Source organism: Egretta garzetta, unplaced genomic scaffold (genome assembly GCF_000687185.1).
Source record: "Egretta garzetta isolate BGI_Z169 unplaced genomic scaffold, ASM68718v1 scaffold363, whole genome shotgun sequence".
NCBI lineage: Eukaryota > Metazoa > Chordata > Aves > Pelecaniformes > Ardeidae > Egretta > Egretta garzetta.
In genome coordinates, this window is record NW_009259039.1 from 693581 (window position 1) to 711914 (window position 18334).

Consider the following 18334-nt stretch of genomic DNA (forward strand, 5'->3'; position numbering starts at 1 on the left):
CAAAGCATTGCCAATCAGAAGGTTTTATTACAAAGAGCAGTAAAATATGAGATGCTAATTTGAAGAAAAACTTTCTTTCCAAACAGAGGCAAAAACTGCATAGAAGTTGTCTTCCTGTGACTAGAATTCTGACATTGGTAAATTACCCAATTCAATCACTGAAAAAGGTGAGGATCAAAGTAATTTCTTCAGAATCTTCCTTCAGGACAAATGAAAAGACCAAAACAAATAAAATCTACAGAAGCAGCAGCAGATTATTCTCCTGATCTTGGATTTCTTAAGAGGAATTTGTGGCCAAGAACACACATTTCTGGAGTTTACCTTTATACAAATCTCCCACTGGAATATATGTCATGAGTTTCCAAAAAGATGGATGGTCAGGGTTAACAATTGCGCAGTACCTCCCTTGTTAGGAGAAGAACTTTATCCAGAGTTTTTGATCCACACTGACCCCAAATTCTTTTGAAGTGTGGACCAGAATGTGTCATTCTGATCTACTGCAACTCAGGATTTGCGTATTCCTCATTCTTCTACATGCTTTTTTGCTCTTTTATGCTCTTCTTCCTCTACAAATGCTTGTCTGATAGCTTCTGAACCATTACCTCTTCTGGCACATATCTGATTTCAGTTGGAAGGTGGGGAGCAGGGTGTTTTGTATTCTGCAAGGGCATATTCATCTGGAAAGAAGACAGGAAGATGACATTTGCATGAGAGTGAGAAATCATTCTGACCCCAGCCCATGTGCACCTGTGATTAACATATTAGGAACCAGAAAGCATTTGATAGATTTTGTGGTAGTCTTCTAGTTGTCAAGGCACCCAGTTGCAGTGGTGCATGGTCAGAGCCCAATGCAATCCCCTGGCCATGTTTTTCAGGACACATCATTGCTGTGATCCTGCAGCATGTAGAACAGGTGGCAGAACCTGCACCCCAAGGTCAATTCTCTGGACACTGCTGCTCATTGGCTAGGATGCAGTTCCCAAAGTTTGTGCCGAGCCTGAGAAAACCATGGGGGAACCTCAGCCACAGTTCTGATAACATAAATTCCACAACTTGGTAATGTCTGATGCAATTTTAGTTCTCTGAAGCCAGATTGAGAAAGGCGGTCAGGCACTTAATTTTCTAGTTACGTGCTTAAACTCCTGTTGGGGTCAGTGGGACTGTGATTCCTAATTATGTGTTTAAATTCCACTAAGGAACAGTTCTTTGACTGCAGCCTACTATGGAAATATAAAGCAAAAATATGAGATAAGCCAGATGAGGGAAATTAGGAAGACTGCTGCCTTTGAGCTATTGATTTTAACTATCGTGTTCAAACTGTAGAAAGAAAGTGGAACCACACATCTTTCTGTATGTAGTTTGTAAGAAAGCAACTCCTGATGTATAACTTCCTAATCTGCTCTATGCTGAAATGAAGCAAAAAATGAAAAGATGGGGGGCAGAAATTCTCTATGCTTCTGCAAGCCCTTTACAGTCTAGTAATGAAAAAGCAGCAGAATTTCTAGCTTGCTCTCTATTTGACTCTTCTGAGAAACAAAGGCAGCAAATGCAGAAAAGTGAAGAGAAGCTTGCACAGAGAAAGTAAGGGAAAATCCACTGTCTGCACCTTGCAAATGCTGAGATCAATACTTTGATTTTATAGGTTTTTCTCCAGCCTACTGAGGTCACCTACCCGTTTCGTAGTAATCATACATATGTACTGGCACTGGTTTGATGTCTGAGACAGGCAGGCTTTGCTCCACACTGAAGGAGAAGCTGATTTCCTTCTGGGAGACCTGGAAGTGGCAAGACAAGAAAATGCATCAGACTTTTTCTTTTCCTATCTACCCCTGAGGCTAAGTTTGAACAGATGCATTTCTGGGTCAGACTGCGTGACAAAGTGCCATTCTACAATTCTCTCCAGATTGTAAACTTGATATCAAATCAGATAATTGTTTAAAAGCTGTTCCTAAAATTGTGTACTCTTTTCTTTCTTCCTCTTCATATTTCCATTGTCAATTACTCTGACCATTCCCTGATTACTGAGGTTTTCGGCACATCAGCATTCATCCTCTCACTGAAAATTGCTATTAGTTTCTTTCCTTGCCTTTTCCCAGCTAAAATCACCTTCTGCATCCCTGTGAATCTTCTCCCCACTTTTGTCTCTTTAAACACATTGAATGCAAGACCTCTATCCACCTCTGTGGTTCTGCTCCTCATTCCACACTCTTGCAGCCAGATGTCCCAAACTTTCCTCCTTGCTCATCTTCCTCAGCTTCAAGCTTTCTCCTGCATGCCTGGGGCTTGTGCCCCTGCTCTCTTCTCCCTTCGGCCTTGTTTTTGTCTTGCTGATCTCTTTACAGGAATAGAGCCATGGACAGGGGCTCTGGAAAATTTTCTGCATCACTGGTGTTCTGCTGGGTAAACTTTTCACATCTCAGCTGCTCTGTGAATTCAGAATACTAACTCCAATCTTCCTTATTAGATCCTTGGAGACCAACTAATAAAAATTACTGTTTGAGAGGCAGATATTATTACTATTTATTTTTGCTTCCTCTCTCCTTCCCTTCTTGGTATTTTAAGATCTCTTGTGTTTTGATTTTCATCTTTCTCCTCTCTCATTCCCTTTATTAATGTCACTGATGTCGGAGGGCTATTCTTTTCATACAGAAATCTCTCTAAAAGGGAGAGGATGATACCGACACCCCGTAAAACACTCTCAGATGAACTGATGAGAAGCCTCACTGAGAGGCTGAAGAATATTATGTAGACTGGGAATTTTTGCAATATGGAATGCAACTTAGCTATGTTTGTGAAATACTATTTAGTCATACAACATTCTTCACAAAAAGTAATAATAAAAACATTTCTCTTCACTGTAGACTACAACTACTGTGTATATATATTTGATGTTGGACTGAGTGAAAGTCCCTTTATGTCTTTAAGACTTATTTCTAATCTGCTATTAATAAGATTATTCTTCTATGTGTTTTAAATTTCCAATTTAATAAAACCAAAAAGAACCCCCCAAAACTTACCTTCTGAAGGTAGAAGAGGATGTGGTTGTTTTTGGTGTCTACGCGATCTACAATAGAATTCTGGTACTGAAGCTTTAAATAAGGCAAATGATAGCAATGTTAACATAGGAGACTTGCCAAGGAGACTTACAAATAACTATTCGATAGCAAAATATGTTTAAAGTGTCTGCCATGCTGCTGTTGTGCCACCCTGACATCTCGTGGCCAAAATAAGAAATCCAAGTTGAGTGTTTTCATAACATGATGAGTGCAAACCAATCACAATGAAAAATAGTTTACTAGTCAGCTTTGTTATGTGTGACTTTTACCACTAAGAGTGCTCTTATTTCAATGAGAATTCACAATTACACGACCATTTCTGGAACATAGGCTGACTCTCTAGTGCATTGTGTATTTTAAAAACCGAAAGTTTAAAAAAGTTTTAGAAAAGCACATGAGCAAAATTATTTTACTATAAAAATACACAGAAATAAAATATTTCAAAAGTTCAAAACGAGCTATTTTCCCCATAAATGTAAAGAGGAGTACGTATAATGTACAAGTAAGTACATAAATTATATATAAAATACATATAAAGAGGAGTAGGATGCTAAACAGTGTAACATCTCAATGGAAAAATCTTGTAAAGAAAATTTATTAATTTCATGCAGTTCTAGTCAAAAAAGAAATTCAGACCTGAATGCTGAATGGTTATAAATGCACCTAGCTATGAGTAGTCTCTGCAATGAATTGCATCCTTCTTTTTATCTACTTGAAGATTAAGGCTCATGGCTTGAAGATAATGCATCTGTTGCAGAACCTAAATTGCACTAGGAACCTAAATGAAGTGCTTATCAATTACCTCCCCAGAATTGTCATCATTGTGACCAAATTTCTGGATAATAAAGGAAGAGAAATACCCTCATTTTCTTTGTTTGTTAAACTGTGCTGTAGAGGAAGGAATAACCGTGTCAAAGGGATAATATTGTAAAACGTCCATTTGAGCCGTTTAACTATGGCAGGAGTATTTCTTACATAGATTCTGTTGGGTTGTGTAATTAAAGGCTCATCCACACAAATGCAAAGGAGTACAGAGGAACAAGGGCAGCCCCCAGTAACCTGGGCAGAGCCACTGGAGCACCCTGACCCCAATCCCCCCAGGGCTGCCCCAGGGCAGTGACCAGCCCCACCGTGGGGCAGTGACACCCACCAGGTGAGTCAACAGCAGAATGTCCCTGGATAACCTCACTGACTCAAGGGGAACATTGCCTACAGGGGGATGAGGCTGAGTATGGGATGCTGGGACTCAACAGGATGCTTAGGGGAAGAACCAGAAGTAACAAAGGGAGGGATAACGTCTGACTGGGAGGAAAAAGTGTGGGAAAATGGGATAAAAGTGTGGGAAAATGGAATAAAAATGGTCACACATAAACATGTCGCTGATCGGTACAGTTGTCTGGCCATACCCTGCACCTGGTCACCTCAGTCTCTCCTCTCTTCTGCTTATTTTCCTGGGTGAGGGGCTCTCTGTTGTGCACGCATGTGGGTGTATGGAGTGAAAGCTACTGAAGAGGGGACCACAGATCACAGGGACCATGTGTCTGGGGTGCCAGCATCTTGAGAGACCAGACTTCAGCCCTGTCCGTGCATGGTCACTAATCAGTATAAAGCTGGTAAGTTAAGTGAGTAAATTAAGGCAGCCACCTACTGAAGCAAGCATAAGTCTGGGCCAAATATTAAAGACACCAGAGGATCCAAGATGGCTACAGGAGGGACCAGTAGGTCTGAGACTGTTGCTGGAGAGACCATAAGGTCTTGGGGGCAGATACTGCTCAGGCCATTGGGCTGGACCAGCTAGAGGAGACTCGTTTGTGTGTGTTTGTGCATGTGTATGTGTCTGTGTGAGGCAACTGGGAGAGCAGGGGATCCAAACCTAGCTGCTGCAGAGACTGCATGTCTAAGGCTGGTTACTGGAGGTACCAACCATGCATATGTGTGCATAGCTGGGGAACTCAGTTCTAGCTACCTCGAGGGAGCCTATGTCCAAGGGCCAGAGACTGGGTAGAACAAGGACCCAGGGGCAGCTACTGTGCAGAATGAGTCTCTGAAGTCAGCTACCAGAGGGATCCACATTGTGTACTTGCATGTACATATGTGCATGTGTATCTATATCTATATCTATATCTATATATCTCTTTTCCACAATGAACACTTGGTCTGATCAGCCAAAAAGGGGAACAGGATAAGGCCATTTGTGCTGTTGTTTGTGTAAGTGCTGTCTTTTCTGTCTCTGTTGATCTGTGTGGCCAGCTGTATATATATGTATATAAGTTTGCTAGTGTGCATGTCTGCCTATTGGGAATACACACAGCCTTGCTGTTGCCTGGACCTGGAGATATGAAGCTGCAGCAGTCTCACCTCTGTTAGGCTACCAGATTTGGCAACTCCTAACAGATTTGTCTTCAACAGATTAACAACTACAAGTCTGGGACACAGAGTATGTGACAGAAGGCTACACCCAGGGATTTTTGCAGAACTCCCGTGGGGCTCCAATGTGCTAGTCAGAGACTCTTTTTATCAGCTTCCTATATTTTCATGGTTTGCCATTCACTTGCTCCCATTCTTTACCTTTTTCAGGGAAGAGCTTACAGGAACAAAACCTGAGAGCATCTTCACGTCAATAATAGCCATGTTGGAGATGTTGCGGTTTCCTGTGTAACTAAAATGAGAAAAGTTCTGTTAGTCTGGTCTGCAAATGGAGAGGAGACCAGTGAATGACATTTTCAGGTCCTAATGATCCTGTTTGTCTTCCTGCAGCTGCACAGTAGCAGTTAGCTGCCTGTACTTAAATGTTTCCCTGGATGCTTTACCAGACTGTGAATACAAGGGGGTAGGTCAGTAAGAAGAAGTTACCTGGCAGAGATGACAAGGTCAAACTTTGGTGGGAAGTTGCTTGTGCAGGATACATTGGCTGTCCGTATGGAGAGAGAAAATCCTGCAACTTTTTTTGGCAAATGGATGTTGTATCTCAGGGTGGTCTGAAAGAGATGGGAAGTGTGAGATGGTCACAGACTTACAGGCTTTTGTGGCTTTGGCATGAGGTATGGAGGGGAACGATATATGGAGGACCCCCTGCTAGTTCTCAGAGGGATGATACTAAGTTTCCAGCTTGCTTACCTGCAGATAGACACAGCCAGTGCCATTCACTTCCACACTGTAATTCCCTGGAATAGTGGGTAAGGAAGCCTGCTGCAGTAAGAAGCGGTTCTTGTCATTCACCTGGAAAGTCTTACTGGGGATGTCCATGAAGTTGACTTTGACTGTGTTAAGACCTTTTTTAGAGAAGGTGAGGTATCCATACTGTGCTAAAGCTTGGAGAGCAACAACAGTGTCCTGAAAAGAACAACATGAACACTAATTAGGTAGATAACCAGCTGTAAAATGGTGCATGAGATTAGCACAGCTCCTATTTCCCTGACGCTTTTTCAGTGCTCATAAATGGAGGGGGCTGAGGAGCTAAGGAGACAAGATACAAGTGCTGAGGCAATAGATTTGAATTATCCCAGAAAACCTGGTATAATGCTGTGTCAACAGTGACTGCTGTCTACTGCTAACTTGAAACTCAGGTAAATTCCCACTTCCTAACACTAAAATAGGTATGAAGCTGCCTATGAAGACCACCATGTGCCCTGAAAAACAGACTTATGAGAGTACCATTTATCAAACATTATTCAATCGAATATGTAGTCAGGAAGGTATGTCATACTATTGAGATCCAGCTTGCAGGCTGGACTGCTCCTAGAAGCTTTCTTTTTACCACACTCATTTGTTACCTGGCTGGAGGAGAAACCGCCATAGGGGTTCTGTTGTTTGACAAGCCAGTGCACAATGCGAGAAATGTAAGATAAGTCTTCTGGTGTGAGTTTGGCTTTGTTGAGCAAAGCCAGGAGCACATAGCTGGTCATTTCAATCTCAGCAGAAGGGGCACGGGAGTAGAAAATAGGGAAATCTTCTTCTGGTGGCTTATTTTCTCTCTGCCAATGAACAGAACCACCTGAAAACAGAAAAGTGAAGCATAAAAAGCATGGAAAAATTACTTGGTGGCTAATTCACTACCGTATCATGCGGGAGGTAGGCGTACAATTCCCTCTGTGCCTTAACCCAAAAGTTTTTTCAGCCATCAGTGTCCTGAACTGGATAAGTTTTAGTTCCAGGATGGAAAAGAAAGAAGGAAAGGATGGAAAGGGAATTAATAAAAGGGGGCTTTATGAGTCAAAGAGAGATTGAAGTGAAGGCAGTGCAGCAGGATGCTAAGGCAGTCGCAGACTGGAGCACATGACATAGTCAAGGGAACTGGGTTTGTTCAGCATGTAGAAGAGAAGGCTAATGGGGAGACTAGGTATGGTCTTCCACTACCTTGGACTGAGACTTCCAGGGTCTCTCCCCACCTACGTTATTTCATAATTCTGAGAAAATCAGGCCACAGATCAATCTTTTGTGAAGCCACAAGAGATAGACAGAGAAGTTCTTTGAGATAAATTCAGTAGCATAGCAGGCATGAAATGGGAAGGGAGCAGCATGAATGCAAAAACTGTACATCAGAATAGCTTACATCATGCCACAGGCCATCTCATCAGCTGTATTGCCTGTATCATGGCCATACTGCTCTTACCATCTCTGGTAGCTGCCTTGTCCAGCTTCTCAAGGAAGAATTGGCATCTTGTCTCTTTGTCAGCTAAGCCATAAGCATAGGCAAAGAGGGCCTGGTTATACAGGTTGTGGACCCCATTGCCAAATGCAGTCTCCAAACAGTTCATGCCGCTCTGAATGACAGGATGCTAGTAATGCAAAACATAGTAGGGTTGTCAGGTACTTGGATTTGTGTCTCAGCTTCTCTTTAAATACGACCATCACTGACCCTTCATGGTAAAAATATATATGATCCATGGCATGCTTAAGGGCTTACAGCACGTATCCTGTAAAAAATGCCCTTCCAGTAGTGCTACCTTCTTTCTGCATTTATTTAGAGGCAGCATGGCCGGACTAACAGAGCACTGGTTCTTTTCCTGACATGCCATATGGCCTTATGCAGGTGAATCCTTTGTCCCTTGGTTGCTTTAGCTCTAAAATGTGGATCATTTTTACAGAACTACATAAAGCGTATGAGACCTCATGATGCTCTCTCAGATGGATGTTATTACTCATTTGCTAGCTATAGCCATCAATAAAACTCTTCAGCCCTTTTAGCCTTACAGACTATCTCTGTGAGCTCTACTTCAGCTCAGACATCACCACTACACTCATAACCATGTCCTGTCTACGCAGCTTCACCTACAGATGTGGCACCAAGTTTTGGAGCTTCTTAAGAAGATGTTGGGGACTAAATTCATGTTGCTGAAGAACTATTTGATTCTGCGCAATGTTTTTATCCTGCCAGTCTCAGATACTTAAACAATGCCCCATACCACAGTACCTGAAAACTCAGCGTGACTAGAGCATATTTGTCAGATTGGGAACAATTCTCATCTTCCCCATGTTACAAAGAACAAAACATCAGCAAAAAACCAGTGTCTCAAGGATATGCAGGAAGTGTATTACAGAGAACAGAACTCGGCTTTCATTCCCCCGTGCCTAGCAGCTCATCATTTCCTTCCATTACTAACAATGACAGGGAAATGGCAACAGAGCTTGGATCTAAACGCACAGAGTTTGTAGGACTGAAGAATTGGATAGCTTGGACTTTGGCCTGGCCACATTCAGAGAAAACTCCAAACCAGGCTCTGGGTAAATTCAGTCTGGATTTTGCACCTGGAGTACCATTGTTTAACACAACTGGATTCCTCAGGGGTTTTTCAACTTAATCCATAAGAACTGGATACATAACTGACTTGTAGCACTCATCAAATACTTAGGGCAACTGCAGGATTATGGAAGCAGATTTCCTCAGCTGACCCTACCATCCTATCATCAGTACTCACCACACTGTTAAAGAATACGGGTGTGAGGACTACGGCTTGTGCACCGTTTGACAAATGCCTGACTGGACTAATAGAGCATAACAGCATCAAACACCTACCGCAACAGAGTGTCCAGCCTCCAGCAATGCTGCCACAACGTAGGCTGTCAGTGAGTATTCACCTTCTTCTCCACCCTGAAGAAAACACAAGCAAAGAACAGGTCAGTACAGATGTCCTAGAAAGAAACAAAATATGAATTAATTCATAGTTCTACTTGTTTCTACCTCTTCACTGATAGCAAACATAAGAATCATTCACTGCTTGTATATGAGAGACATGAGAGAACAATACTAGGAAGAGTAAGGTTGTGGTGATAAGCTTGTGCCTGGCAGAAATTATCCAAATCAATGCCCATACCAGGACTGGAAGTTTGTGACTATACTTGTCTCAGTTACCTTCAAAGCATTGTTAAAATGTGACCCAGCATTTTCAAAGCAGCCATCTGATTTCTGCTTGCTTGCCAGCCAGATCAAAGTTTGAGACTGGACATTGTCGTCGATGTAGATGTAGCGTCTGGCTTGTGCAAATGACTTATACACAAAGGCAGTGAGCCTGCAGGTGAACCAGAAACAGAAAGCAGGTAAGGTGTGAACAAGACCAAGAAGGTTTACCAGCAACTGGATATGCATAGAAAATAACATAAAAAGAACTCCATAATGTCTGAGATAAAAGAAGCAAGTGTCGTGTAAGTTTTAAATAGATAAGATAGTTAAAAACCTGATATTAAAAACTGACCTGAGGTTTCTCCATTACTGTGCTGAAACCATTCTTTCAGAGCAGGGGTAAAGTATAGACACAGCTTGATGATTGATGATAATAATTTCTAATCTTAATTAATAGAATCATGAAATAAACTAGGTGGGAAAGGACCTCTGGAAGTCTCCAGTCCAACCACTTGCGTAAACTAGGGCCAACCTCAAAGCTCAGTCAGGTTGCCTAGTGCCTTGTCTGACCATGTGAAAATCTCCAGGGACAGAGATATCCACACCCTCTCCAGGTATTTGTCTCAGTGCTGCTGCCTTCTCTTGAGAAAGATTTTTTTTTTCCTTCTACCCAGCTGGAGTTTTCCCTGTTGCAACTTGAGTAAGGACAAACTCTTTATCTTTACTCAGTGCACCCCCGACAAGAGTCTGACTCTGTCTTTCCTACAGTCCCCATCTAGGTAGTGGAAAGCCTTACCCAGGTTCCCCGCTAGCCTCCTCTTCTACAGGCTGAACAAACACCGTTCCTTCAGCCTCCCCTTGAATGTTATGTACTCCAGCCCCCAATCATCTTGTCATCCTTTTGTTGCACTCTCTCCTGTTTATTAATCCTTCCTTTACTAGGGGACCCAAATTAATTAAGCTATGTCCATTTAGTCTATTAAAAATAAGAATCACTTAATACTTTGACCATTTTTCAAAGCCTAAAGATCCTGCACTATGGAAACAGAAAGTGTCATCACTTACCATACACTCCCTTCCCTATCTCGTGTCCCAAAGGAGCTGTAGGATCCATCCCGGTGTTTGTATGATAGTTGTTTTTGGTATCCTGAAAACACAGTAAAGACGACACATTCTCTAATCACAGAAAAGGACTCGTTCTGCTGTTTTTTCAACTGTCACAGTAAGACTTTTGGAATTAATACTAAGTAATGTATGTCTGGTGAATAATGTCAGCCACTATGAATTCTAGCTGCTTTTTCTCCTGGAAGTACAACATGCTTCTTTGGAGTGCTGTCATTGCCTGCTCCTCTGCAATAAACATAGTGCTACCATTTGGAGATCAGTGTTCACCATGTAGATCTTTAGAGTTCAGTGCACACAATTACAATATTGGATAGAAGAATATGAAAGCCTCTCACCTGCGGATAAATATCCAGTACCCTTGACTCTAATCTCCTCAGTCAGCTGTCCAGTCTTGTTCAGATAATCCAGGGCATAGATGTTGGGTGTGAACAAGGCCATGTTCTGTTCTCCACAGCCATAAGGCATATGGAGGAGGTTCTCCATGTTCCTCAGGGCTGTACCCAAAATGTCTCCTGAAGAATGAAAGACACTGGAAGTCAGTTCAGTTCAAACCTGATTTTATTACAAAGCATTCTACATTGCTTTATATGACCTTATTATGAACCCCATGTCAATGACCAATCTAGAGTAATCACAGTAAGCAAAGACACAGCTTAGAAAAAAGGCTGAAATGCCACCATTTTTTATTTTTTATTTTAATGCTGGACACTTGGGAAAACCTGAGAATTTCTGAAAAAAATGAGCACCAATACTAACTGGCATGGGTTCTGAGAAACAGCTATGAACCCTTAAAAGGGTTAGACTTTCCTGCCCTTTACAACCTGCTTCCCATTTTCTGTGTACATGCAAGTATGATGTGTGGGGTATGATGCTGATGGGCTACAGAGGCTGTATTGCACAGTATCAGCACACCTCACACTGACCCAGGCATGCAAAACAACTGTGCTTAGAAAGCAATCTGAGTTTAGAATGTAAAAAAAAAATTCACTGAAGAGAACTGTCATTCTTAATAATGACTTTAAGACTATTAGAGTTGAGTGGGACCTGAAAATCTTATTCCACGGGAACTTATTGACTGACAAATGTTTTTCATTAAGTGAAAGCATAAATCTGAAATTATGCAGTCAGCAACACTCTGAAGTCTTCTTTCCAAGAGAGCAATTTTTTTTTCAAAGAAGTCTGCCTTATCTTACTTCTCAGCTGAATTAACTGTTTTACTATACAGAACAGGATATGCTAATGCAGTATAATTTGAAATGCAAATAAACTTAAATAAATTGGCTATTTTGTCCTCTTTCGATATGAGAGAATTTCGAGCAACTTTTGTCTTTCACTGCCATTTCGCAAAGTAGGAAACATTTCCTCTAAAATCAAGATTAAGTATTTCCTCAACTTTACATTAGTTTTGCACATGTATACCTGATGGCACTTAGGGTGGCACCAAAGAAATGCCATTTACTTTTGGTTTTAGTCTAAGTACTGGACTTACCAATGACAGAAAAATAAGCTCTGGCTGATCCCTGCACTAGGTTTCTTGGCAGGCTGAGAGACACTGGTTCAGAAATCCTTGTGCCTGATGGGAAAATGTAACAATAAGAATTCTTCAAATCACCTTTATTCCAGAAGTCTTCACTTTGTAAGCATTATTACAGTGACTGCTATGATCTGCAGTCTGGGTAAAGAAAACGCGGCAGAGACTTGCTCAATGCATCAAAGGTATCTCCAAAAATCCTGAACGGTACCACAGCACCTTGACCCTGAGACCCTCTTTCCTCCCCTGGAAGGATCTCCGGTTTTGTAGGACAAAACCTACAAGACTGAAGCAATTCAACTGACTCCCCTGGAATGAATGAATGAACTTGCCTTACCTTTTGCACAGACGAGGGAGCTCTGAGTCAGTTCCTTTTTAATACCTTCAGGCTGTTTGTTTTCAAGGAAGTGGTCAGGAAGAGGAAGAAAAGTGTAGAACATCAGTATGAAACTGTGATAATTTAACGGTGCAAAACAGTATGTGCATGTGGCTATCCAAACAATGCACCCCTTGTACCCAGTCCTACCCTGTCTCCACTAGAATATCTCTTGGCCCATGGATCCTTCTCTCCTTTACCCAACACCCTGTCCAGAACATGTTCCTTCTTAAAAAGCAGTTATAAAATAGACATTTCCAGCTTCTGCTTTATGATACTCAAGATAAATCCTTTTCCTGTGTAACATGCTCTAGGAGAACCTGCTTTAGCAGGGGGGTTGGACTAGATGATCTCCCGAGGTCCCTTCCAACCCTTGCGATTCTGTCATTCCTTTTATATATGCCCTCCACCCTCCCTCCTCAGTATTAGATTCAGAAGCTAAAGGCACTTACAGATAAGCTATGGAATCTCCTCCCTTCTGGCTACATCTCTACTGACATCCGTGGGGTGTCAGGGCATGTATGCTCATGGTCCCAGGAAGGAGACAGTGGCAAGAGGGCCATGGATGCCACTAATTGTTGTGATTTGCACTCTCATTTTCATGTGGAGGAGTTTACTGTACACAGCTCCATCTGCATCAGCTGCCTCACCTCCCTCGCACTAGCTGAGCACTTCTAACCCACAGCTGTAGGGACTGCACTTCCCACAAAGCAGAAAGCACATGCAGATTTTCTACTGTACCTCAACAAGCAGAGTTTGAATCAGGGTGTCCCTGCGAATTGTCTCCTCTTCTGGGGATGTGCTGTTTCCAGTACCTCTGGTATTCAGTTTGGCCTCAGCAGTAATTGTGAATTTCACCTCACCTGGAAAGCCACCCACCAGCCCAAGAAAAGAAAGTTATTTTCAGTGTCTACTCCTGGTTTTCACTGCCTCTTCCAAGCTGATGGACTGCTGAGAAATCTATTCTCTCTGAAGGCAGGTCAGTAAAAACAAATTTCATGAAGGTTCCACGTCTTCCTGCTAGTGGCAAAGAGTGGGTACTAGTAGGAACAAAATAGGGGTGATCCTGGCCAAAAAAATGACAGTACTCACTACCAGTTTCCACCTCTTAATAGTCTTGTGCTGAGTTTTCTCTGGCCTAGGGCAGTGTTGCTATAGTTATAGCTCTGCTGCCTCTTTTCTTCAGATGGAATTTGTTAACTGAGGGACAACAACATGAGGTAACTGAGGGAGCAACCCTCAAGTGAACGGCTTTGCAGGCATTGCTTACTTCACCACTGCAATCATTACAAACTGGAAATCCAAATGAGTTTTTTACTTGGAACAAAATGCATTATTATCGGAGTTACCAGGGAGAGCTTTCTTTTTTTCAGCTCTGCAGTATTATTTTCCTGCATACCCACTTTTCATCTCACTATAACTTTGCATCTTTCTCAGTGAGTTTGAAGGAAATCAGTCATGCTGATTATACGGTTTTAGAAACAACCTTTTAAAGAAAAGGTCCATCTGTGGTTCATTTTGAGAAGAATCTTTGCTAATTAAAAGATTTTGTACTTCAACTTTTGGGGCACGCGCAGATGCAAGCCGTTGTAACCACTTTTTTTAAAGTAAGTGTTGACTTGAAGGCAGTGTGAATTAACACAGCTGTAAAATTGGGGAGGAGCAATGTCCTCTTTGCCCATGGATAATCCAGACCAAAATTATTAGCCAATTTTATTCTTATGAACACAGTTGGTTAGATTTAAAACGGTCAGCTGAAAGTTCATAGGTGCATGAAATCCTGCCAGTATTTCATATGTAATGTGGCAAGTGAAGAGTTCTTCCTCAAATGGACAAGAAATGGACTACCAAAATCAGAAGAAATAAAACACCAGAACAATTCACTGCTAATCCACCACTATGTCTAAGGGAACTTTAGCAGAGGTCCGATACTAAATTTGTGGAGCAATTAATGGAGCTGTCCAGAAATGCCTGCCTGTGGATTATTGATGCTGCAATAAAAGGTGGGAATGACAGAGGCAGAAAGACCAAACAAGGTTATATCAAGGTGATGAAAAGACAAACTTACCAAGTTTTTGGGGGCTAACAGCCCAAATATATGTTTTTCTTTCATTGGCACACACTCTTGCTGTGTTGCCCTCTGGTGAAAGGATTTCTGCCTTGTAGTCACTCGACTTTGCCAGTACGACACTGATCTGAGATAAAGAATAAAGGAGCAAGATTACAAATGAAGTAGGCTGCCCCTAAAGTCAGGCTACAGGGCAAGGGAGCCTTGCTGCAGAAGCTAGTCATCTGAATCTGTGGGATAGTACCAGGACAGAAGAATGGGGCATTTCTCTGGGGAAGTGGTAAAGCTGTCTCTTTTCCGCCCACCGTTAGTGTCTGGTTTTGATAGAAGTACACCAAGGTGTTGGGTTCACTAGTCAAGTCTTCTTATGACTTACTAGCACACACAGCATACTCAGCATGTATTGTGTTTTGCACAGCACAGTACCCATACCCTCTGCTCAGGTTCCTTCTTCAGGGGCAAAAGGACGAACTAAATTATGTAGGGATAAGGAACAAGTTCTTATCTTCCATGGACCAGCCACAGCGATCATCGACCACATTTTCCTAATGTTATGACACAGGGGCAGGTCCCGGGAGAGAGAGTGAGTAATGTGTTAGGCTAGAGCATAAGTTAAACACCTACTTCTGCATTTCTGATGCATTATGCAGGAGAATGATGGGATCTCTGGGAAATAGACAAGCCATATAGGAAGTAAAAGGGAACTTGATATACCTGGATGCACTTGTTGAGGTAGTTGAAGACGTTGGCTATTAAATTAATTTTTTCCCCTCGAATGACAGAGTATGGCAAGGTGAGATCCACGAAGAATGGTTGGAATGCTGTCAGTGAAACAGGTGAGGAGATGCCAAAACCAGCATCATCCTGCACGCAGAAAGCACTGGCTTTCCATTCTGTGATGGTGTCAGGAATGGTATAAAAGACATTGACCTCTCCCCTGGAACTGAGGAAAATAAGAAAAACAGAATGAAAAATGTTCTTTGGCATTTTCAAGCCAAATTATAGAATAGGCTCCCTCCTTTAGTTAGTACTTCTGTTTTCATCTCACTTTCTGCAAGAAACCTCTCCATATTTTAAAAACTATTATAAAGCTGGAAGTAAATATGAAGGTGCTGGTGAACTACATGTTAAAAAGGACTTGGAAGAATATTCAGGTTTTTTTAATTTGGATTAATATTCTAGAACAGCTCCTGGATGCATAGTTAAGGTGGAGATATTCCCATTGCAGATGCTATGATAACCTGGAAAGAAAAACAATATAATCTGAGTTTTGTGCTGCTGAATGAAAAAATTTGATGAAAAGTAACAAGTTTTACTCCTGCTCTTTCCTAAACAAATGCTCTTATTTTACTCTTAGCCCTTATTCTTTCTGCCCACCAGAAGGATAGGGGACAGCACACAGGGCAGGCGTCATTCACAGTTCAAGTAGGTTTGACACTGTGTACAAGGTTGGGAGCTCAATGGTCATTGAACAAGTTGGAAAAGGAGACCTGCACTTACAAAGCAGACAAATGTTCCACAGCTTCTTCCCAGAATGCATTTCAGCAACATGTATCAACTCAAAAATCCACATGAGAGGTAAGAAAGTGAAGATAAAAATACTCACTCGGTATGAACCAGATCCCAAATCCAGGTCTCAGGGAAGAATTTCCGAACAGTGTTAACACCACCACCACCAATAATTCTTGACTCATCTAGAAGATTGTGTATGGTTAAAGCATAGTATTAGAGAGGTCAGGCCAGAAAAATCTGAACTGCTGTCAGACATACTCAAGACTATAAATGAACACTAAATATTCCATTTGAGCATTTCCCAATTCTTTTTCACATAAAAAAGGAAAATTCTAACAGATACAGTGTACAAGCAGATATAGTTTCTTATCTATTCTCTTTTCCCATGGGAAAATACTAGAAAATTCAGCTATTTCACAAGACATTTCACTTTATTTCATATTGAAAGGTCTCCTCATGCAGTTAGAAAGGCATGTCCTCTACCACTGGCTCTCTAGCATTTGCAAATGGGCAATAGTAGCCAATAATGTCACCAAAGCTTGTAATGCGTTACAAAGCTCCCTGGGAACTCAGTCTTTTTTTACCCTGTTCAGTAGTTAAAACTGGAGCTGAATATCCAGTCCATTGGAAAACTACTTTTGTTCATATAGTCAAACTACAGGTCTGATATGAAGAACCAAGGCCTCTTTCCAGTTTTGCCATGGACTCAGTTGTGATGTCCAATGATTCACTTAGTATGGAGGTACCTCAGATTTCCTAGCCATATCATGGAAAGAACAATACTTCCTTATTTTGCTGGACTTAGAATCACAGAATCACTGAAAAAATCTACTTTGGGAGGAACTTCTGGAGTTCCCTAGTTCAATCTCCTTGAAGTAGGACCAACTACAAAGCCAGATCATGTTGCTCAAGGGTCCTGTCCAGCTCAGTTTTGAAAACCTGCAGCAATGGAGATTCCAAAACCTCCTGGAGAATGTCTTCCAGTGTAGCACAACTCCCATGGGGAAGAACATTTCCTAACACTGAATAGCAATTTCCCTTGTGACAACCCGACTCCTACTTTTGCTCTTTTGCTGAGCAATCTGATTTGAAGAAAGATAATCATACTCTTGCTGATCTATAAAGTGCTTTGGAGACTATGTGCTAAGTATGCTAATTGCTGTGTGAATTCTTAACATTGGGAATTGCCATTATTTTTCTGCATTGGCATTTCCTTTGAAATATTTAATTGAATTGGGATTTGATGAAAAGTTCTGACCTGAAAAACCCTGAAAAACTAATATCATCTTATGAACGAAGTAGCATCCTAGTATTCCCTGTCTTTTAGAATCATAGAATCACTTTGGTTGGAAAAGACCTTTAAGATCATTGAGTCCAACCTTTAGCCTAACCCTGCCATTCCACGACTAAACCATGTCCCTAAGCATCCCATCTATCCTTCTTTTAAATACCTCCAGGGATGAGGACTCGACCACCTCCCTGGGCAGCCCATTCCAGAGCCTGACAAGCCTTTTGGTGAAGAAGTTCTTCCTAATGTCTAACCTAAACTTGCCCTGGCGCAGCTTCATACCATTCCCCCTTGTCCTATCATCTGTTACCAGGGAGAAGAGGCTGACCCTCACCTCACTACAGCCTCCTTTCAGGTAGCTGTAGAGGGCGATCAGGTCTCCCCTCAGCCTCCTCTTCTCCAGACTAAACAACCCCAGTTCCCTCAGCCACTCCTCGTATGACTTGTGTTCCAGACCCCTCACCAGCTTTGTTGCTCTCCTCTGGACCTGTTCCAGCAATGCAACATCTTTCTTGTTTTCTATATGTACCCAGTACCTGAGTGAGAGAGAATTAACTCTACCGTTATAACTGTGAGAAAGAGATTACCAGAGGCAAACTGGGACACATCGACCTATTTCCCAAAAAAACCTCAATATGCTGGCTGTTATTTTATACACACAACAGTTTCAAAAACCAGGCAGCCTGGAACTGGAGACACAGTATGAACCTTCCTTTACCTGTGCCATAGCCACCAACATGGGAAACACCATAGTTAAAATTTGCAGGGCCGTCTTCCATATCTGATTTGTCTTCATTGCACAGAACTGGCTTCCGTAGCACAGAGTTGGTGAAAACTTTCAGACCCATATCCTGAATGTGAAAGAATCAATCATGTCACTCAAGGCATGCACTAGCTACCAGCACATGCCACTTCTCCCACCTGGGTTATCATACCTTATCTCTCTCCTCCCTCCTCACATCCCACTCTTTCAACCCTGAATGCCACAACTCTTCCTCTCCAAGCTCTGTGTCTTTCTTATGAAGCAGTGACACCAGG

General features: G+C 41.9%; 1 protein-coding gene across 1 annotated transcript in view; it reads right to left on the bottom strand.

Moving 5' to 3' along the window:
* Positions 1 to 586: 586 nt before the first annotated feature.
* The window catches only part of LOC104122790 (ovostatin-like), a 32651-nt gene continuing 14903 nt past the window's right edge, over positions 587 to 18334 (bottom strand). The window contains 19 exon segments of the mRNA XM_009634963.2: positions 587 to 677; positions 1673 to 1775; positions 3018 to 3089; positions 5625 to 5715; positions 5910 to 6034; positions 6174 to 6389; positions 6830 to 7050; positions 7669 to 7834; positions 9073 to 9147; positions 9409 to 9565; positions 10462 to 10543; positions 10857 to 11033; positions 12011 to 12094; positions 12390 to 12441; positions 13170 to 13291; positions 14497 to 14623; positions 15211 to 15439; positions 16103 to 16190; positions 18015 to 18147. Of these exon segments, the coding sequence (XP_009633258.1) occupies positions 625 to 677; positions 1673 to 1775; positions 3018 to 3089; positions 5625 to 5715; positions 5910 to 6034; positions 6174 to 6389; positions 6830 to 7050; positions 7669 to 7834; positions 9073 to 9147; positions 9409 to 9565; positions 10462 to 10543; positions 10857 to 11033; positions 12011 to 12094; positions 12390 to 12441; positions 13170 to 13291; positions 14497 to 14623; positions 15211 to 15439; positions 16103 to 16190; positions 18015 to 18147 (2373 nt within the window). The 3' untranslated portion in view covers positions 587 to 624.